This window comes from Sinohyriopsis cumingii, chromosome 19 (genome assembly GCF_028554795.1).
Source record: "Sinohyriopsis cumingii isolate HCF-2022 chromosome 19, ASM2855479v2, whole genome shotgun sequence".
Classification (NCBI taxonomy): Eukaryota; Metazoa; Mollusca; class Bivalvia; order Unionida; family Unionidae; genus Sinohyriopsis; species Sinohyriopsis cumingii.
Window position 1 is genome coordinate 59,168,530 of NC_142979.1, and position 23,375 is coordinate 59,191,904.

Sequence of the window (23,375 nt, forward strand, 5' to 3'; positions counted from 1 at the left end):
CATGCTATCACATATGGTCACCATTGCTAAAAATAGTGAAATCCAGAATGGCTGAATAAAGTTTGATGAAACTTCACATAACTGCATGAATACCTTTTAAATTTGTTAAATTTATGCCATCCACCCTTTGATATGATCACCATTTTTAAAAAAGGGAAGAAAAAAACCTTCAAACAACATAGAAAGTGCTCAGCAGAACTTGGCTGAATGACAGACGTATGTTGGTATTAAGGACTTTCAGACTGATACAACTGATTCTGATTTGCCATCAAATATGACTGCCATAATTATAAATGGTTCTAGCAGCTGCCTCACTTGGCTTTCAGCATTAAGAGGTTAGTGTTGGGACTGGTTGGCCTGGTGTCAGGATAATGTGACTGGGTGGGACATGATACCATTACTAAAAATGAATAAGCTGTTAAGTGACTTGTAAAAAGAAACACTCAACAGATAAAGTGTTATAGAAAGCTTTCTTGCATGAAAATGTTTTATGATAGTACAAATGATGTAAATTATGGCTGCTACTACTAAAGCTGGAAAACCTATAATGACTTAATAATAACTCCTTAATAGAATGACATAAATGTTTTGAACACCTTTTAGATTTATACAAATATTGCCTTTTAAATGACTGCTGTTTCATAAATTAGTAACAAAAATACTTGCACAACTCTATTAAAAAAGGTGCTGAACAGAGTATGATCAACTTTAAACGCTCAGGCAGAGGGGTCTTTTAATATAAGACACATGATGAAGATACAGAAACATCAAAAACCTTGAAACATGTTTTGATTTATGCAGTCAACAGCATTTGGGAAATTTCAAGAAAGTATCAAGCTGAGCCAGATTTTTGACCCTCTGCTTTGGATTTGGCTGTTAGGATCATGTAAGTCAGGTGAGTGATCTCAGTCTTGTGTGGGTCTTTTGTTAAGTTTTATGGTTGTACTTGAAAGGTGTTTGACAACTCTTCACATCTTATTTGCTGGATGTATTAAAATAAAAGACTTAAAGCATGATGTAAGTGTTATAAATCCATCACATTTTCTCTTTTTCAGAACTCAGCCAGAATTATCCGTTCCTCTGTGTTTGGGTTCGATGACAAAGAAAAAGTGCGTGACAGATTTGTTTTTCCCCAAAATAACCTCTACATCACCAGCATTGATATCCAGTCTGTGGAACCAGTTGACCAGCGGACACGGGATGCCCTGCAGAAATCTGTACAGCTGGCTATTGAGATCACCACCAACTCACAGGAAGCTGCTGCTAGGTAACCATGGTTACATAGATTCTTTTGCATACACTTTTGTCACAGATACTGCAAATAAATACATTGACTATTGTCCTATTTTTGGAAGTACTTTTTATTATTTCAGCAAGTTTAGGTAAAAAGAAAAAAAAATTTGGGAGGTTAAAGTTGCAAAATTTTAGTAAGATTAAGGTCATTACACCTAAATTTCAAGGGCAAAAGGTTTTTAATGGCTTCATCATGGATTACAAGTTAGTAAACAGATTACACAACATTCATTATTTTCCTTAGCATCTAATTGCATTAAAAAAAATTAATTTGTACAGTAAAACTTCTCAAAACCGTAGCCTCTGTGTACCAGAATCCACTCAAGATTAAAATTCTTTGGGGTCCTGCGTTATCCCTGTTTATTATTGTAATTTTTTTCCAGCAAACTGAAAATCCTCTAACCTAAAAATTGAAATGTTTCGATCCAAGATTTTTGTTTTAGGCTTACTCCATGCCCCCAAAACAAAAACCGACTTTAAAATTTGGAAATGCATTTTAGCTGCTAAATTTTTCACACGATTTTTTACGATTAGCAAATACTATGCTTATTGGTGAGAACATGTCGTAAATGCACAAGAATAAAACAATACTTGACATGCATGCAGACGCAGATTCGAACTGACTATAGGCTAATATGAAGTCTTTGCACAGTATAAAAAAGTCCGGTTTTAAGTTAAATTATTAATAACCAAATGCCTGTAGATAAACCATTTTAAAAAGACAATCTAATTGTGGATAATAAAGATAAAATTAGTCTGATCAAGGGTTTGAATTGGTGCCAAATTAAGTGTTAAATAAACTGGGAGAAGAATATGGCTGGGAGCATAATGAATTTTATGGAGTACCTAAACATTATAGATTATCATTCAGAATTGTAATTGACTTGTAGTTATACAAGTGTACCATTTCCTGTTTCCTGAGATGAACATTGCATTTCTGCATGGAACAGTTGTATTTATTCATGTGAACAGATGTGGTCTTTGGAAGAAATGTATGTTATTCTGCTAAAATTTCATTAAATGTTAAAAATGCAAACATCTTTCCACGCTTACATGTGCACATAGTGTTCTCTCACAATTACATTCTCTCTTCCAACCTCTCTTTGCATAAGCTTTCATTTCCTTTTTGTTTTCTAGCATAATGCTGTAGGAGTCTTCTTAGTACAAACAAACCCTGCCATTTTTGATACATTGCCATGAAGCTTATTCCATGTTATGGTCATCACCTTAAGTTGCGTAAATTGACAGATCCCTTTTGCTTCCACAATTTTGTTCCAGTCCTCCCTTGTTTTGTTGCTAAATCCAATGTGTGACACAATCTCATTAATGCAGTTTGTCTTGCCATTTTTATAAGTGCAAGCTGTAAAACTTGTACCTATTATAGACATCCTCTAAAGATGTACAGATAAATGTTTTTCCTCTTTAGACTTTTGTAAAAGTTAATACTCTTGTTGATTTACGACTGAATGCATTGAGCAAGATAATTTTGTAAATGAAATTACGTTTACAATTGGTATTAGATTCCTTTGAAACCTGGACATATTATGGTCATCCCGGAAGATCTGCATATTGACAGACCTCGTATTTGTCCTATTTTTAGACAAGTTATGCGTTTTTCTTTTACTATAGATTCCTCTCCATTATTTAGTAGAAGTGGAATGTGGGAAAGGTGAGGGAATATTTATGTGAGCAAGTTGGCTATAATTCGTGAATGTAATATAGGACAGAACTTTGTGAACCCAGCTTATCTTGTAGATGTTGATTGATTCCTTCATACATGTTGTGGTCATTGCCTGAAAATGTATATAATGTCCAGTCATTTTGTCACGACTTTAAAAACATTGTTGGTCTTTTCATCATTCAGCTGGAGATCACACGACTTGAATCTGATTTGAATTGTTATGATACTGGTGGAGACTGTCTGGGATGTGGGAGAGGCAAAGTAATATCTAAAATCCATTATCTGCTTGGTCTACAGGAGCATTATGGTTCTGTGATGAATATATTTTTTTGTTTTCTGGTGGAGTGCATGTTTATAATTGTCTGTTTTTGTTTCTACAAAAGGAAACTTATTTTGATTACATGCTTATTTAGCTAAATTACACACATTTATTTAAGCATTTATTTTATTTTCTCAGGCACGAGGCTGAAAGGCTGGAACAGGAAGCTAAAGGCCGATTGGAGCGACAGAAGATCAGTGATGAGGCTGAAGCAGAGAAGTCTCGTAGAGATCTGTTAGAGCTGCAATCACTCAGTGCTGCTGTGGAAAGCACAGGTCAAGCAAAGGCAGAAGCGCAATCTCGGGCTGAGTCTGCGAGGATTGAGGGTGAGGCAGCTGTTGAGCAGGCCAAACTTAAGGCACAGGCCATGAAAATCGAGGCAGAGTCTGAACTGGATAGGTTACAGAGGGCAAGAGAGGCAGAACTGAAATATATCAAAGAACAGAATGAGCTTGAAATGAACAAAAGCAGAGAAATGGCACAAATTGAGACTGACAAGTTCAAGAACATGGTTGATGCAATTGGAGCCAGCACATTGCAGGCCATGGCATGTGCTGGACCCGAGATGCAGGTGAAGATGTTGCAGGCACTTGGTCTGAAATCCACACTCATAACAGATGGCAACACTCCAATCAATCTCTTTAGCACAGCCTCTGGACTTATTGGGGGATTGATGCCAGTTAAGCGTCCTCGTACAGATGACGATGATGAGTAAATTGCTCTTGCTGGACTTGCAATAAATAGAGTGTTATATGAAACAAAACATTTTTTTCCATGTACAGTTAACTTCATGTTTCATTTTCATTATGGATGGTTGTAGAAAAAATATTCTTAGAATATATTTGGACCAAATGAAAAGAAGTTTGGAGAGCAGTTTTCACTAAAAACTATTTTTTGCAATATATTGATGGTCTTTAATTACAAATGGCAGCCATCTTAAAAATCTTATTTGCAAATATGATGTCACCATAACACTTCCAGCAAGATGTAGTTGCTTCCACCTGAAAATATTGCCAGTTTGCCCATCAACATCGCCACCATCTTGAAAATTAAATAAAAATAATAATAAAAAATCTTAATTGGATTACAGATTGCTGGAATTGGATTACTATCAGTGCTTTGTTAAAGGAGGGCTATTAAGCATTTATATTATGACAGCTATATACAGTGCACCATGTCCATAACACTGTTCATCTGAGTTGCAAAAGAGGTTAACTTGTACAGAGGAATGCTATAGTAAGGTTGTATCAATGGAATGGAGGGTATTTAATTATGTCAAATCACATTAATTGGTCCTCATTTGCCAGGAAACTAAAATTATGTGAAATAAATCAGTTAAGAGCAAAAAAAAAACAACTTCCTGGCATCTAGGACTATACCCACATTATAAGAGTGACAGTGGTATACTGAGTGGCATTATGACTATACCCACATTATAAGGGTGACAGTGGTAATACTGAGTGGCATTATATCGAGGGACCACTTTTGCTTACAGAAAACTAAATTTCCATAAACTAGTTAACGCACTTAATTAAACTGCTCATAATTTGTTATATCTAACATCCAGGATTCTAAAAGACTATACTGAATGAATCGCATTTCACGATGGTAGACATTACAGTTTTGTTATTTTAGTAGCTTTTTCATCCTCTAAAATAGCATCATGATCACATTTCCATCAAAATATACTCACACAAGTTTCAACATTTTAAGTTTACTTTGAATGACAGAAGTTTGTATTCTTTTGTTAATTTACAATATTATGAACTAGTTATTTTGTACAGTCACGTTTTCTTGTCTGCTGCTTTTCTTAACTTTATATAGAGATTTTGTGTTTATTATGTACCATGTTTTTGTATTCCCCTGCTGTATCTTTCCCAGGTGTATCTGTGTTGTATGCACATACTGTAATACATTTGAAAGTATACTAGTGATAGGTGGTCTTTGTTGCTTTCCATGTTGAAGTAGAGTGCAATTTGCCATTAACTGACTTGTATTAGTAATTAAAGATATACTGTCGCATATCACTTTTGTTGTTTATGAAGCGTGAACTGTCAATTCCACTATTCCAGGGGTGGGCAAAATACAGCTTGCAGGCTGGATTCAGCCTGTGACCTTGGTATATCTGTTAAGTTAATCATAGTTTTTGACTTTAAAAGTCACTTGTCCGGCCCATGCCTTGACAAAAGTTGCTCATCCTTGCTCGATTCCCTCATGTTTCTTGTTCGTGTAATATATACCAGTTTTCAAATTTTACACTAGACTGAAATGGAGATGGCACACAAGGAATATATTCAACTGAGTGGTATTGCATTTAATGGGATGCTTCTTACCACTCAGCTGATTGTAACAGCTTGTACAGTCAATGTCAAAATGCAGTACAATGCATCTCAAATACAATAAAACTTATGATGTTGATTGAATGCAAAAATTGCCAATTATTAGATGCCCATTGTGTTGATGGCTTTTGTAAAGATTAGTCCTCCAATGGTCGGGTCATGATCTCTGAAACAGTTACCCTGTATGCTTACAAGGGTTAGTATTCATAAGATGCTTGGTTTGACAAACATTTTACAATATAGTTATCACAGCTTTAACAAGTGTATGATACATAGCACTCAGAATTCATCATCCTTCCACCAAGTCTATGCTTAATCTTTTATTTGATAATTTTATTCTAATGAAACAGTGCTGGAGCATCATGTGATTGTGTATTTTCAGTACTGCACTGGCTCGCATCATATGCTCTTAAGGACTGATGCAGAATTCTTAATAATTGTGTAAGACTTGTTTTAAAAAAATTTCACCAATATCACGACTTGTAATTCCAATGCATCGAAAGTCACTGTCACCTAATTATTAGAAATAGGAGCTGCCTTGTGAGCTTGTTGTTTTAAGTTTATTGTTTGCTGCTTTTCATAGAAAATGGATTATCAGATTGGAGCTGTCCACCCCACTTTCATTTCTACATAATAACTCCCTTAATTGTCACCTGCCATTTAGAGAAGAAAACCTTAGGACAGTATCTGTGCTTCTGGCCATTGATGTCTTTCAATCCATCACACTTTCCCTTAAGCTCTATAACTTTCAAGCTATTTAAAACTAAGGGATGAAACTTAGTATACTTGTACGTCATAACTAGGTGTGTTGCATGCCATGTCGGTTGTACTATCCAGAAGGTTAAGATCATTGCTCAATATTTTCCATCACCCTTCTGCTTGCAAATTGACAACCCCTTGATATTAAGGGCTGAAACTTTGTATACTTAAGCGCTATCACTATAAAGTGTTGCATTCACATTAGGGTCATTTCTTAAAATGACTCATAATTTTTTCACACTTTTCCTTTTGGTCTATAGATGTAGAGCCGTGATATCAATGTATCAAACTTGTAAATACTGAAGGTTTCAAGAACGTGGTTGCAGCTCATTATTTTGCTTTCTTTGCACTCCAAGTTTTGTGATTTGGGTATGGGGGGTAACATCTTCAAGGACAAGGTCATGGAGAGATTTTTGTTTTCATTGCACGTTCTGTTTAGCTCTATAACTTCAAATTTATTCAACATTAAGGAATAAAACCTAATACAAAAATCATTACAGGGTGTGTTACATACCACTTATCAAGGTCAAGGCTCAGTATTTTTTCATTACTTATCAATGTCCGAGATCAAACAATGCAACTTTGTATACATATATATCATCATTAGCAAGTGTTTTGTGTACATTTGTAGTCGTAATTTCATGGTCAGTGTTGATGTCTTGTTTGTCGAATTTTTCTTGTTTCCTTTCCACTATAATTTTAGAGGCATTTAATATGAAAGAACACCTGGTAGAACTTTCTGCGATCAATAAAAGGTGCATTATATGCCATATAGAGGACCCAGTCTTTGACATCAAGGTCAGAGGTCAGTTGTTTAGATATCAGTCACCTGTTCCCTTCTGCTTTCTAACATGAGAGCCATGTTAGTTTTTGAGTTTCTCATATCATGGTCATAATTTCATCCAAAGTCAAGGTCACTGATCAATATTTTCAAAAAGCCACTTTTTGCTCTTTAACACTGGCTGAATCTTGGTTACTTCTGATGGCTATTCAGTAATTTTATAGTAAGATTTTATGATTGAGAACTTTATGACTACACTGATTATAGTAATAGTAGTTGCCTATTTGTTGCAGCTTTTAGCAGATTCCCATAATACTTGCTATATATTGTGGTCATCAGGAAATACATCTTGATCACTCACTATTTTCACAAGGCACTTGTCCTTTGCCTAAACACTTGTCTCATCATGGGGTAAGAATGGAGAGTACAAGACATCGGGATATATTCATGTGAAAAAATTCCTCACCACTCCTGTTGTTATTACTGCATTTCAGCCAGATCTGATATGGAGGCAGATAATGACAAGACCTTGGCCAAGTTTAATTGTCAGCCTTCTTTATAATAATCTGGCACATGCACTTTTTTTCCAAATAATGAATCCCTGATTATTAGCCAAATTTGATATGCTGCTTGGTATTCATCAGACTGCTAAACTATCAGCATTATGCATCATTTTCTGCCAAGTTCAAGCCCCTGATGGTCAGCCCACCCACTTTTCATTTTTGCATGCCTCCAGAGCAGAGTATATAGATATGTACAGTCCTCACTGCATCCCAATGAATTTTTCTCCTAGGTTCCTAAAAACAGTTTGGAGCGGATTTCAAAGCACCTGCACCTTAGGGACGGACTCAAGGGGTTAACGTTAATTAGTTGTACATTCTTTATTTAGCCCAGTATGCCTAGAGAACTGAAATTTGTGAGGGTATGCATCTTGACAAATACTACATTGTCACAAAAGCAGCCTACTATAACCCTTATTTTACACTTTACTGGTTTAGGTAAAATTTGTGTTTTAAGTTTATATCTCAATTTCTGTTCATGCTAAAATAATCCAGCTAGATGATCATATGCATCTTAGTACCAATCCCTCACGAAAAAAGGACACTTGTTACCAAATGCAATGGCATAGGTTAAATTGTGTTTAGCTTGTGACAATTATTTTGTTGTTGTTTTTTTTTGCACTAATTTTCATATCTAGAATCATCAAACTTGCCTGGGGGGATATATCTACATCCTTACAAAATAAGTAGGTCACTGTGACCTATAAATTGACCTCAGTTTAAAGTACTGTTCACGACAGAATCATCAAACTAGATGCTTGTATTCATCTGTACCAAATCTTCGTAAAAAGACGTTACTGTGACCATCATTTTACAGACATGTTTAGTTTTTGCATTTAACTTGTGACCTCGTATTTTTTTACCTGCTGTATTCATACTGTTGAACCTGGCAATCACAAAACTTCATAACTAAATTTCAAGATCACTTCATCAAAACATAAATGAACACTAATTATAATTTTTGCCTTGAATGTATGAAATAAGCGACTGCAAATATATACTGAATTTGTATTCTGATCTACAGCACCTGCTTCAAGATGCAAATTAATTTACAACATTCACATCTAGTCATGCTACAAAATTCACCATGATGGGTGTAGTTGTGACATCACTAGGTCAAATCAAGTCTATCACTAAGACACTGGTCCACCATTTCGCTGTTGAAGTACTCTTGGAATCATTGAAATAAAAAAGCATATGGAACAATAATCTTAAATTACCAAGTAAATAGTGAAAACTTCAGATCAATCTTAAATTACCTGGTAAATAGTGAAAACTTAAGATCATTGAGATGCAAGAGGAATGAATGTCATTTTGTTGTGGGCTGAATGTCATTTTTTCAGCACATCATAGGCCTTACATGGCAGCCAGTATAGCCTGGAAGAAGAACATGGGAAAACCACAAATTCACAGGATACTACTAGAAAGTTTTCTCATATGCCCACATTGGCCAAGTCCGAGACTGAAGCCCACAACGACAATTTTGTAATGCTGTCAAATTATGTAACCAACTCTGGGAATCTACTGCTTTTCATTACAGAAAGATATTACTGATCCATTACATAAACTTGGAATATTTTCCAAGATATTGTGAGAGACTGCTGTTAATTTTTAATCTGAAATCAAATTGTATCCAAATTATCTCCATTTTATTCAACATCTACCAAACTTCAGGTCAATTCAACCAATATCCTATCACATAACCAGCATAGATTTCATGATGTCAAGGTATAGGCTATTACTGGTTTCACAGGAGAAGAGCTGTCCAGTGCAATGAGGACCAATGAAAGAAACTATCACATACAAAAGTAATGAAAAGGAAAATTTTGCATTTTACATCTTATAAAATGGGTTTGTCACTAAGCAAATGCATGATTACCTATTGCATCTGTAAATCTCAAACGAACTCGTCTGAGCTCTTGATGAAATCAGCAGTGATTCAAAGTTGAATCAAACTTCTGAATGGGTGGTCATATTAACATGGTGGTTTTAATGAAAGACATATTGACTAATTGCTCCTAAACAGAAATGGTACAATGCTGAATATTGGTCACCATAGCAGTTCACTTGAAAGTCTTATAACTTCTCCAGAAGAAGGAAAGTTGTACTGGAAGAATGGAAGTTGTACTGACATGGGGTTTCCACCAGAAGACCTCTTAATTATGTCTAGTTGGTCATATATTAAAATGGTACCACCAGGGCATCCAATACACAACCACAGTGGCCATCCTAAATGCCATGTTATAGCTTCTCCACCTGAATGGACAGTCATATCAAGAATGGGTTTTTCACTAAAAGGCTTCTTATGAAATCATTTTGGCCATAATGAAGATGATGCTGATATAACCACCAAAGCAGCCATTCTGAAAATCTTGTTATTGCTCCAGGTACTCTTCCTGGAAAGAAAAAGTGGTACCAGCATGGGGCTTTCACCAGAAAACATATGGTGTCCTTTCGGTCTTATAAAAACTGTACAGATCTGATATCCAATATGGCTGCTACAGCATCCATTTTTTAAATCTTATCACTACTTCTCCAATATGGAAAGTTGACACGAGATTTTCAACAGGAGACTGATTATGATATCTATTGGGCAAAAATGAAAATGCTGCCAACATGAATATACTAAATTTTTTTTCACTAATTCTCCTCAATGGATTATCATTATGCGTTTTTCCAATCTGTCATCAAATATGGCTACCACAGTGGGCAATTTTAAAATCTTTCTGCTCAAGAATATCAGAGATGATTTCAACACTCAGAAGTTAAAATGAGCAAATAGTCTCGACTTGAGTGCCAATAAATTCTCATCAAACAGTTTATGCTGAAACTGGCCTGGTATTTTTTGAGTTAAAAATGGGAACTTGACAATTGACAGACAATACACTTTGAGCCATACCAGAACCTCACTTTGCCTTACAGTCGGTTGAAAACAAAAATGCAAATAGATACTTTATTTTATATGTAAATGCCGTCATTCATTAAAAAAAATACAAATATCAATAGTCCGAAGTGTGTGAGTGTGCATGTGTGTATATATATATATATATTCGCGTACAAGCCCGTTCACATATAAGCCGACCCCCAGCTGAATAGGTAAAAATATTAAAAAGTGCATGACCCGCGTATAAGCCGACCCATAAGTTCTAGACTACATCACAAGATACACAAAGTGAGTTCTAAATACATTTATTTAGGCAAATCACATTACTAAAATAAATATTATCTTCAAACTTAATGAAAATTAAAGTAAGAAAGCTAATTTATATGTTGAAATAAAAACAATTTATCTTCAATGTTAAGTCTTAATTGAATTTTAAAAAATCCTCCTTCTAAAATCATGAATTATAAAAGTTCTATCACTTTTAGAATCCTTCAAAATCTGGCTTGGTATCGGAATTGTCAAACAGTTCATAAGACTCTGCTTCTGTTAAGGGCATGCTGTCATCGTATATGTCATCATTGTCATCCGACAGCGTGTCGTTCTCCTCCTCGTCATTGTCGGATTAAAATATGGCATAATCCTCAGTAACATCCATGGCATTGCTGATACAGCACTTTTGAAATGATTTTGCAATGAAACTGAGTCCCATGCATCTCGGCAACCAAGTCGATGTCCGGCCTCATTAAATTCCCGCCTTTTGTCATCTTCACAGCGCCTGAACAAACCCATTCGGACCACATCTTTCATAAATTGTCCTTAAACGGCTTGTTAAGGCAGACATCAAGAGGTTGTAACACTGATGTTAAACCAACTGGTATTACAACCAATGTTGTTTTCATTTTCTTTGCGGTCTTTTTGACTTCATCTGTCTTGTGTGCTTGAAACATGTCCCAGACAAGCACTGAAGGTTTCTGAAAAAGTGCACCTGGTCTCTTGTTCCAGACTTTCACCAACCATTCAATCGTTCCACTTTTGTCCATCCATCCCTTTTCATGTGCACGAATGATGACACCAGCAGGAACTTTCATGCTTTTCGGCAGTGTCTTCCTTTTAAAAATGATGATAGGAGGCAGCTTTGATCCATCAGCTAAACAGGCCAAAACAATGCTTTTTTTCATGGCCGGTCGTTTTTATCAGAATAGTTTTCTCACCAACAGCACTGACTGTTTTATTGCTTGGTAAGTCAAAGGTCATAGGTGTCTCATCCATATTTCCGATTTGTGATAGTTCAAACGAGCACTCCTTTCTGCATTTAATGATGAACTGCTGAAATGATTTAATTTTTTCTTCCAAGTTATTTGTTAGCTTTTGTGCTATCTTTGTTTACTGCCTGAGACAGAAACCATGCCGGTTTATAAAACTGGCTGATGAAACAAATTTTGAATCTGCCATCTTGTATTTGTCATATTTCGCCATCTGCATAGCACACAGACGAATTGCAGTTCATGTGACAATGTATCCATTTTTTTGTCAACATTCACTTACAAAATCACTGAGTTCTTTCCCCAATTCAGGGAAAGAGGCGATCCCAGTCCGACGAGCCTTCTTGATTCTTGGCATTTCTTCTAATGCTGCTTTGCTTTTCCACCATTCCCATACTTGCTTCTCGTTCACTCAAAATTCGCGTGCTGCAGCACAGTTGTTATTTGTTTCTGCATATTCAATAACTTTAAGTCTGAATGCTGCATCATAAGCAGAACGATTTTTTTTTTACTTCCAACACTATTCATTTTATCTGACTGAATATAAACTTCGGGAAAGATTAAGCTGAAATAATTTCTTATAGTGGTAGTATACTGTTTATACCTTATCCTGTAATTTTTTCCATAGGTGGTTGGTTATCAATTTGTATTGGATAATTATTTATCATTGTTTTGTATTTTGTTTTTTTAACTACTGGTAGCATGATTCAGTGGACCAAAATATGATTGGTTTCAGCGTGGACATTATTCAAGTATTGTGACAGTTTATAACTTTGAGCAGAAACCATGTCCACTACCATATCTCATTAAACAATATATCTGAGAGTCAGCATGTATTAGTAAAGTCATTGGCATTGTGCAACGAAACAAACCTATTATCCCCGAGGCATTTACCACAGATTAAGCATATGGTAGCTATTGTACAACACTCTACCGCTAACAAACCACTTTGCTTTACAAACAACTAAACAACAGCAGAAGATAAATTGTGGCTGACGTTTACTTCTAAAACACCTGTCAAAGAAATCACACAAATTAAATTTTTACAATCATTCACGTTGACTTGTATATTGCTACTTGCATGTTATTTACCCTTCCTAAGCATGCGCGCAAAAAACCCCTACGAAGCCTCTTGCTACTGTTCCTTTAAGACTATTGTACATGTAGTTCTACTCTCGATACCAAAATGTTTGTGTCGTAAATACCTTCATTACTGTAATTCTAGTTTTTTTTTAAATGTAGATTTTTTTCATATTTACACTGAAATAAGCTAGCATGCATTTGTATGGTACCATAGAGTTTAATGATTACTGATTAGCTGAGGATTAAATACTTGACTGAGAGATTACTAATATAGCGGTTCTTTTGGAAAATACACGTACCACCAGTGGCTCAAATAACATGTATGGCTGCATTTACTAGTGGATGGACATCTGTCAAATAGACATCAAGTATGGTAATACATGTTTTTCATTCATTATCCTACCAGTTAAGTTATAAAGAATATTTGTTTCACTTCTCGACAGCACATATCATATGAGCCATGTGGCATCATTAGGCATGTGATCTCATCTTCGGCGATTGACAGTAACAATAAATACCGGTAATCGAGAAGAAAAAAGCTTAAAAATTTTCAGACTTAGACCTTGGCCCGCAGATAAGCCAACTCCCCTCCATCCATGCTTTATTTTTTTCCTAAATTATTCGGCTTATACACGCAGTATATATATATATATATATATATATATGAATTCCAGTCCCCAGACCTTAATTGTTTCTAAATGATTTGGGTGTTTAACACTTGGTGTGAAGTCACCTATTTGATGATTTTATTTATACTCTTGGCATGGTGTTTTATATAATAAATGGTTATGACCAAATAATGTAAATCTGGATGTAATTTAAAATGAGATAAAAAGTATATAAATGAGATATGTCATTAAAGAATGGCATACGTTTTAGCATTTTACTCTGACATATTATTAGCAGTTTTGTTTTTTCTCATGCACTCCTCTGCCTTTCTCTGCCTCCATTCACAGACAGAGTTGAAGTCACATCTTTGGCATTTCCAGGCCTCCTCAATGTCCACTCCTTCTGGGGGCCTCTTGCCCCTCCAGAACTCCATGTAATGGTGAACCTGACTTTCAAGAAGAATCTCATCATAGGTTACTGAATGATGAAACATAGTTTCCTGGGATTCCTGATGCACATATTCTATACTTAATCCACTTATGCATGTCAAACACTGCAGTCTCTCAAATAAGTGATCGGTAAGTTCTCTCAGAGTCTTGCTTGACAAAAGTTTGTCTCCCATATGGTTTCTCACGCCCTCTCCAAGTTCTTTGTCCAAACTGATACGCAAATGTTTCACCATCACCTCTTTACTGACCTTCCCTTGCACCAGATTGTCAAATAGCTTTTTATACAACATAACTTGTAGATTATGTTGTGTCTGCTGTGCCTTTGACGGAAAACTTCTTGCCTGACGGGTTTTCAATTCCACTAATTCAATGGTGTAATTTTCAGGATTGAACCTCAGTTCATCAACAAGTCCAACAAAAAATGTTTCATCGTACAGTGTTCCAAATACAGGGACCTCTCTTGCTATTTTAATCCCGTTCAGGAATCCCTGCACAGCTGTCAACAGATTCAGAAGCTTGACAGCCCAGATGTCTTCACTGGACATGACCTCAACGTACACAACATCATGAACTGCCAACTCTGCAACAGAAACAAAAATGTTTATCACAAATCAAATGCAAGAATAACTTTTGGAAAAGATAATATACTGCGAAAATTAAACAACAAAAATGAAAAACAATCCAGTATAAAGGAGTCAATCGGAAGAAATCTTTTGAAAACATGCGTATAATCAACCTGGAAATCATGAACTACTTTGAAACTTTGAATTAATAATTTTGTAGAGTACCGGTTTGTGTGCATTCTGTGGTTAGCAAAGGCCACAAAGTTAAACACAATAAACAATAATCCCTGTGAAACAACAAAACCCCTTCTTCATTCCATGCCATTATAAATATTGCAGCCAAAAAAAGTAAATGAATTCATTGTACATGTAATTTAAACATTTAAAAATTCATTCTTATTCTCAAGTTTCAAATTCATTATTTTCACTTACCAAGAAAAGCAAGACTCACCTTTAATGGTAACATGAATCCTGTGCTAGTATAAACCAGACAATAAGTCAATAAGACAATTATTTCAGTGGGAAATATGGTTGAATGTATATCAAAAATCATCAGGAGATGATACACAAGACAAAAGAAATGCCATATATGATCATTTTTTCTGATGACAATTCACATGCTTTTCTCTCTTCAATGCTGTACATACTAAATATCATCAGAAATTATTTTAAAATGGAATCTTTAGTACCTCTGATCCTTTTCTCATGAAACCTAGTGATTGGGCTAAAAACATCATCCCTTCTCACAAATGATTATCAGAAGGGCAAATGTGCAAAGTTTTGTCAATTTCCATCCAGCAGTTTAGCAGCAGATGTAGAGAGAAGATAGACAGATGGAAGGCATCACAATATCTCTTTCATTTTTAGTGAATTTATATCAGTTTGAATTTCTACGTCAAATTTCCCAAGGTGTCAAACCATCAGTGAAACATGTTAAATTCACCATATAAGGAAGGCTTATCATTCCAGATATTATCTTAATTATTTCACAAAGAAAACTGAATTCACTGAATAGCACAGCAGCCCATAAATATATACAAGAACTGACTGCTGGAAGATGGGCAGAGTTTGAGAATTTGTCAGCTCATGGTCTTTTATTCATTAACTTTCATGTCAACTCACAAGCCTGTCTGCATGCAATGTAGCTTGTTCTACTTAACTATATGACGTATTCCTATAATACTAAATATAAGCTTGCACTTTGTGTAGGTAAGGTTTGCAATTTGTATGTCACTAATATTGGGGAGGGGAGACTGAATATTTAATGATATAAAAATATAGAATTCAGTGCAATATCATGAAAATATTAGTTCTTGGTTAAGTTTTCTTTTAAGCCCTGAAATCAAAAAACTTTCATAAGTATTAAATCTTTCACTGAAATATATTTTAGGATCAAGATTTATTAACAATAAATCAATCATTAGGCCACTTGTATTTTATGACACTTGCAGGGTACACAAATATGTTTTTAACTCTCATTTGTTTATTACAAAATCTGTATATTACAGTGAGAGTAAAACAAAGACCATTCATACACAGTAACTGTTTTCCAAGCTTCAGGACTCCACAAATCATATAAAATATAAAGTTCAATTCTTATAACTACTAATAGTTATTCAAATAATAACCAATCTTGAGAAATAAATAACATAATTATAATAAAACCCTTGGTTATCCAAGAATACACAAGTGGTTTCTCTCAGTGTTATAAACTCATAACTTCTAGCATATCCTTGGGAGGGACACAAAATCAATGTTCTTGTGGATCTTTTTTTGTCCTAATGCCAAGAACCTTGTTTCAGAACTGTCAGAAATGTTTACGCATTCAGAAATTGTACCATATCTGAAGTGGGAGTGGACAAGAACAAATACTGCCGAACATGCCAAGTGTTGATGTACCATGTTTTTTTAATTCTGGATAAAGTTTTCTTGTTAGGGCAAACATACTTGGGAACATCTAAGAACATGTCCTTGGCATTTTGGTGAAAATCCTAACTGCTCTAAGATGGTTGAGTTTTCTGTATCACATGATGTGATTTCAGCCAATCAAGATGCTTGTTACAACGGCTGAATAAAAATGTGTAATTATCATACAGTGGAACCTGTCCAATCCAAACACAATTAGCTTATATATACTCTCACAACAGGCAGAGAGTAGATAAGCCCATTTTTTATTTGTAATAGACTACAAAGTCTAGGAATGTTTGATCACGCTGGTGATGTGTAAATGTATTTTCAATATATTGACATATCTGACAGAACACAATGCATTCTAGATCAGATTACCACTGTCCTACATGCAACTGAGATGTTATTAGTCAAACTGAAGCATAGTACATCATGCTAACAATACGATTTTGTACTCACAATTCCCCTGACACGGTCTTGTTTTTAGAAAACACAATTTTCAGTAATCTTCACACAAAAAACCCACTTTCAGTACATGCCCATTGCATGTGGCATATATGAAGAGTAAACAGTCATGATTGGAGCTGATGTAAAACTATCCCTTGGGCAGTTTAAATAGTGGCAATTAAAGACCATGAGGTCAGGTATAAACCACCATTTCATATATATATATATTTAATTGGCTGACAATAGCTAGTGAGATGTGCTTGAAAGCCTGCAATGGGTGCGTTTATTGTGCTAATTTGCACAGGTACAAGCATAAGTGGAACAACCCATTATAGGTAAATCAAAGAGATGCAAGATGTGTGTACAAGAACAAAAATTATTACATATCAATGCCTTGAATAACAATGTTTAAGCCATACGTATTATCTTTTTCACAAGTTTGTGAACAGTGGCAATGTTTCTTTGAAGTCGGATTTTACTACAACATACAGAGTGCAAAACATGATCATTTGATTTGTCGGAATAGTGTTCAAGTGTAATTCATTTTTTAAGCTGGTTTAGGAAGCAATTAGCTATCTGCAAAGCCCAACAAAAATAAATTTCAAAACTCTTGGTTGATGGAGTTTTACTTTGTGAAGCATGCTAGCAAATCAAAAGAAAGAAAAAAGATAAGGGGGGTGGGTGTATTACTTCTTTGTACCTACTGCAAACAACACACTGACATAAGCCAACTCAGTTCTGGCCAGGATTCACTCAGAGAATCCAGCGAAGAAGTTTGAATAACAGGACCGTCCAGTCTCTAGTGAGTTTAGTGATGAACACTAATGACACTTGCATTACCTTCAAACCCCTTTGAACCCATGTTGAATTTGTATTTGAACTGTAGCTAGTGCAACATTGTGACAATATTAAAAAAAAGGATATTTTGGGCAGGTGGAAACTGAAGTCCAGGCTTGTGGAATTTCAGTCAGGGCTTGTGAGTTTATTTAAGTCACCAGCATGTGGTCTGTGTCTAAAAAACATAATTCTTTGAGCACTGCCGTATCTCATTATCTGAATTTAATTTCTTAAACAAATCTACTGGTAATGACCTCTGGCCAAGTGATACAGATCTACCAGTAATGACCTCTGGCCAAGTGCAGGTTAGATCCTTGTAGCATGACTGGATTCTCCTCAACAATTCCTGGAATTGTGAAGGTGTAGTATAGCTGCTGCTCACACCAGTTCTGGCAAGTTAGGTCTGATATCCACAAATACCCTGGCCTGAACTTCTCCAAAGGAGGTCTCTGATCTGTTGCCACATCTAAAACCCCGTCTTTCAAGTCATCTGGTGGACCAGTTGTATTGTTTTCATTCCTAATCTCTGAATATTGACTGCTAATCACTTTTTCTTCTCCATAACTTCTTTGTTGGTCTACATCATCTGAAAAGTTGTAATAAACAGTTATATGCATATTGCGATAATGATTAACGAAAATAATATTGGTAAATAAGCTTTTATCAATTTATCAATATCAGATGTTTGCATTCAGTTTTTGTGTCATGGTTTTTTCCCTCAGAGCTTTTTCTATTTTAACTGAACAGAATGTTTTGTGATTTTCTCAGTTATAAATATTTAAATTTGAAGTGTCATTGTTCAGGCAAAGACAAAGGCAGTTAACTTCATGTGCAAATGACACCATCTGCCATGATTATGATGGTTAAGTATATGTAATGACATGTACACAAAATTTCCTCCATCTGTCTTGCACTGTTTCATGAAGTGGAAACCATTCTCAAAGTTGAAAACATCTTTGAGGGCATCCTGTGAAGTCAAAATATTTTCCCACTAGTATCATACTATCTTACGTCTCCACGTTTAACTTCATAAAGTTTTAACTAAATGTTTATCTCTGCTATGCCATAGATATAATCAAATACCTGGACAAAAAAATCACCCTCTTTTCATTAAGAAAAATCTCCATATTTCCATAGGTTAAATATGAGTAATGTCCTTTTCCACAAGGTCAGAGATCCTTTAAAATAAATGTACATTATGCTAAAAATGGAGTTCATTTAATTCAACAGAAAAATTATTATTAAAATGCAGGAATATAATCTCAATCTGTTAGATACAAGATTTTCAAAACATACTGAAAAACTGCAATATTTGTGCAGGTAATTGTTGAAATTCCTTCCAAATGTAGTCTTTATACTCCAAATGACCTCTAACCTCTGCAGCTTTAGCCAGCTTTGGAAGCCAAGGTTCCAATCTGTTAACCCTATCTACACCTTGGTGGATCCAGCAGATATTTTAGTGCTTTGTCCTAGTGACTTCTATTGGATTTCATGAGTTGCCTCCCTTAGTATGCAATACCAACTAACCAATAATATGCAACAGCAGTACATTGTACATCAGCCGAAAATGGTGGTGGCAACTGACCTCACAAGAACACTTCATAAATTTAACACTGAAAGTACGACTAAGTGCCAGACAGAAGCCATTACAGGTGTATTTGAGTGAAAGTATGTGAAAAATTGTTATTTGTGAGTCCATTCAAGTGTGTACTTCCCTTGTCTTGATCATGTAGGAACAGTGTTCAAATTTAAACAACTTAATTTTAATTGGATGTGGTGGTTTGCATCCACTGAAATTCAAAGACCCGAAACACAGAAATATTGCAGCTTTAGCATGCAGAGAAGGTAACATTGTTTGTGATGGCAGATGAAGTGTCAATTTGTGTGTGTAAGCCATATAACCAAAACAAACCAAATGGAACTGGAACAAGCCAAAATAGACAAAAGTACAAGCCAAGAAAAATAATGTGAGCAACACAACATATGCCCACCCTGTGTTCAATACTCTTCTATGAAGGTGCTTTGTCAACAACTAACAGGTCTCAATGTAGGTCTTGAATAAGCAGAAACCATTTCAAATATTTTTTGTTATACTTAACATGACTGTGTTCTCCGATCTTTATGCCCCAGAATCAACTGATTTCTTTATCACCCATCCAAAATTTGGTCAAAAACCTTACTGTAGAGTAAAAGTTCTTCCATTCTGGTTTTTAATGTTTGCCAAGGTGTACATTGTTTTCTTCAAATTTGTTTCATTTACTTAATATATCATATCTTTCAGTTGATGCCACTAAAACACTTGTGTGTTCATTAGTACTTTCAAAACTGGACTATTGTATCGCAATTGTCTGGTTCAACTCAATATCTACTCCAGAAACTTCAAAACACAGCTGCTCGGATCATCCTTAGAGCACCACAATAAGAGCACACCTCTCCGCTGCTCTGTACCCTACACTGGCTATCCATTCGATCCAAAATCAAACACAAAATTTGTTCTCTGTGCTATGATTCACTGATGGACTCCAGTACAACATACCTCTCTGACCTCACCCATGTGTACACACCAGCAAGATACTTATGCTCCTCTTCTGACAATCACATACTCATTATTCCCACTATGAAAACAAACCCACATGGACGTTCTTTTGCATACCAGGGCCCAGCAATGTGGAATGAATTACCCACTGAACTTAGACACAAAGACACAGTGATCCCATTCAAGAGTGCTCTTAAAACTCACTTATTTTGACTGCAAGAACAAACTTAAAGACCTAATAATGTTTCCTACCTAAAATATTTTCAGCATGTTTTTTTGATTTTCTAATTTCATGGTGTTTGTCTTTTACAATCATATCATTATATATGGTTTTTCTTTATGTTATAGGTGTTGTCTAATGTTGCAAAGCGCTCAGAACTTCTAAAGATTAGGCGCTATACAAAGTCCTCATTATTATTATTATTCTTATTCTTATTTGATCCAACAGTTTCAACATAAAAACAATTCAAAATCTATTCTGTGCATGATGGATGCTCTTAATGATGCTAATGATATTCTGTTGTCCGACTTAGTGACTTCTCAAATGAACAGGCTGCTTTGGTGGAATCTAATTGTATCTGCTCTATGGTCTTTAACTAGGTAACAGAGAAGAGCGAAACCCAACAAATTTCATATAACTCAACAAATAATTTATTTCCCTAGAATACAAAGTGAAAATTTAAAAAGAACTTACAGAATGGTGAATTAAATCACAAACAGTCCTAAAATTTCTATCACAAGTCCTAATGTATGAAATTTCAACATTCAACAGGTATTTCAAATAAGTTCCAATATTAAATGTGTTGATGTGCCTGTAGTCTTGAATACACTAATGTGCCAGTAGCATGAACTGTGGCGATGTACTAAGAGTCTTTTGATGTATCACAATATGATCCAAAAATGTTATTATCTGAATTCACTATAATTCCAAATTAATGTTTCTGTCCAAGAATATTACTAACTTACACTTTGTATTTCCAGTGAATAATAATTTGAATAAGCAATTTCACCCAAATGAAAATAATGAACACAACAGTAGGACTGATTCTGCCAAAGATGTCAATTTAAGACTGAGTAATTTGTAAACAATATTATATTTAAAAAACCAAGACAAGAATATATAGAAAATCACATCCTGTCAATAGTTTTTCAAAAAAAAAAAAAACAGAAATTGAAAAACAAAAGTGAAAATATGTGTCCAGAATAGTGGAAAAGAAACCCCTTGCTTCAGGCTTTGTTGTGTGTATTTTTTCTTCTTTAGGAAGTACTGAACCCTTACTGCACCATTTCAAAGTTTGAATGCTGGTCTTCCCAAAAATAATGCTTCATCATCTTGATCTTTCAGACATTTGATTGACTCTGCTTTCAGTCACTCAGCCTGATGAGTGGGTGCGGTGATAATCATAAATAAAAAATAAAAAATAAAAAACCAATGGATTTATCTTCCAATATATTATGCATGTATTTTACATGTTTACATCAACATACATCACTAATCAAAATTCCATCTCAGAACAGAATAGAACTTAAAAATTATTGTTTACAAAACTATACTTCTTAACAGTAACTGTTTGTAATTTTGTTCTCTATTTTTAATTCATTTACCTCAAAGGCAGCATTAACATTAAATCAGTTCAAATTAATAAGATAAGATTATACTAGATGCATTAACATTTTCTTGAGTAAACTTTCTTTTTCAGTATGTTTTGAAGCAACTTTAAAAATGATTATTATGATTTACTGAAACAAAACTCATTGGTTATTATTATACAAACTTGGTATGCAAATATAAATATTGCAGTATAATTTTGCATTGTATTTGGTAATTTTATATTAATAAGAATAATACATGTCGTATGTAGCCACATTCTTAACAAAACCTATACTAGTCGCTTATGTTTAATATTATAGTAAAAGTCACAGGGGTCATGTACATGTATTTACTCATTTTAAATTAAATATAAAATTTTCTTTTGAAATTTAACACTAATTTTCTGAAAACAAAGTCCATTCAATCCTGATTATTAAATGTTCTGCACCTTAACAGTCATCAAGAAACTTCTCAATGAAAATTATCAATCTCTATGGTTTTTTATAATGGTGGCCATGTACTAAACTTGGGTCAAGAAAAGAGCACTTTGAGTGGAATCATCACAATATAGGATAGTACGAATTTGTTTATCAATATGCGTAGCTTTCATTGTGATATCATTGCACAAGACATTCAATCCAGATTGTACTGGATCACATCTTTAGGTTCATTTATTCCAAATATGTCTAATTACTTTAACACTGATTTTGCTGTATGCACTTAACGGGTGTCTAAATAACGACTTTAAAAAGGAATGTAGATGTATAAGAATCCAATCTGGGGCCTGTGTCTAAAAAACAAAACTTCTTTGAGCAATGGTTTTAAACCAGCAGAATCTTTCGGTTTCTTCAACTTGTATGCTCCATTAATTTTTGGTATTGACATCTAGATTTGAGTAACATCACAGCAGTTTGGGTTATATCTGAACAGTTTTGGTTACTTTTGGTCTAGTTTTGTGTCTTTACTGTAGTGCTGCATCTTAAGAATGCAACTTCAGCTTAAAAATATTATATGTTTTGTTTCCACGCTTTTAAATTATTTTTAATCAACTATTATTTATGTGCCAACAATAAAAATATTTAAAAGTAACAAGCTGTAGTTCACTTCAACGCAGGCATTAAAATACGTCATCGGAAACATGTTACTGTATGATACTTGAACACAGGCCTCCGATTTATGTAACTGAATGAACGATGAGCGCAAGTAATTTCTTCCTAAACGAATAATGCTATATATACTTTGGTCACAATAAGTAACAAGTAGTTCGTCATCGTCGTCGCTCCAGCTGTAATATGACTGCAGATCTTTTGCGCAAATGTCGTCTACGTTATCCGAACTTGCCGCCATGGACACGGCCATTACCGGAAGCCGATGTCCTGGGATACAATATATCATTACGCGAAGACTTCCGCTGGATGTATTTAATGTCTGCTTGATATATATGTTCTGTAAATATTTATTAACTTTCAATAAA

General features: G+C 34.8%; 2 protein-coding genes across 5 annotated transcripts in view; one reads left to right on the forward strand and one right to left on the reverse strand.

Annotated features, from left to right (window-relative positions):
* The window catches only part of LOC149775782 (major vault protein-like), a 50,657-nt gene extending 45,342 nt beyond the window's left edge, over positions 1 to 5,315 (forward strand). For all 4 annotated transcript variants that reach the window (XM_089944128.1, XM_089944125.1, XM_089944126.1 and 1 more), the window contains exons 12-13: positions 1,056 to 1,267; positions 3,432 to 5,315. In XM_089944128.1, the coding sequence (XP_089800254.1) occupies positions 1,056 to 1,267; positions 3,432 to 4,008 (789 nt within the window). In that variant the 3' untranslated portion in view covers positions 4,009 to 5,315. The remainder of the gene's footprint in view (positions 1 to 1,055; positions 1,268 to 3,431) is intronic.
* Positions 5,316 to 10,905: 5,590 nt separating this feature from the next.
* On the reverse strand, positions 10,906 to 23,268 carry LOC149775783 (exonuclease V-like). Its single transcript, XM_089944290.1, has 3 exons — positions 23,140 to 23,268; positions 18,064 to 18,360; positions 10,906 to 14,599 (listed from the first exon to the last, which is right to left on the reverse strand). Exons 1-3 carry the CDS (start codon positions 23,258 to 23,260, stop codon positions 13,845 to 13,847), a joined length of 1,173 nt encoding a protein of 390 aa, XP_089800416.1. The 5' UTR covers positions 23,261 to 23,268; the 3' UTR covers positions 10,906 to 13,844.
* Positions 23,269 to 23,375: the final 107 nt, after the last annotated feature.

Excerpts from the sequence above, each read along its gene's own strand:
- LOC149775783 (XM_089944290.1), bottom strand. The coding sequence starts at position 23,260 with ATGGCCGTGTCCATGGCGGCAAGTTCGGATAACGTAGACGACATTTGC. Across the intron at positions 18,361-23,139 it reads TGTTACTTATTGTGACCAAA|ATGATGTAGACCAACAAAGA; the intron begins GTATATATAGCA and ends ACAACTTTTCAG. Across the intron at positions 14,600-18,063 it reads TAACCTGCACTTGGCCAGAG|AGTTGGCAGTTCATGATGTT; the intron begins GTCATTACTGGT and ends TTTCTGTTGCAG.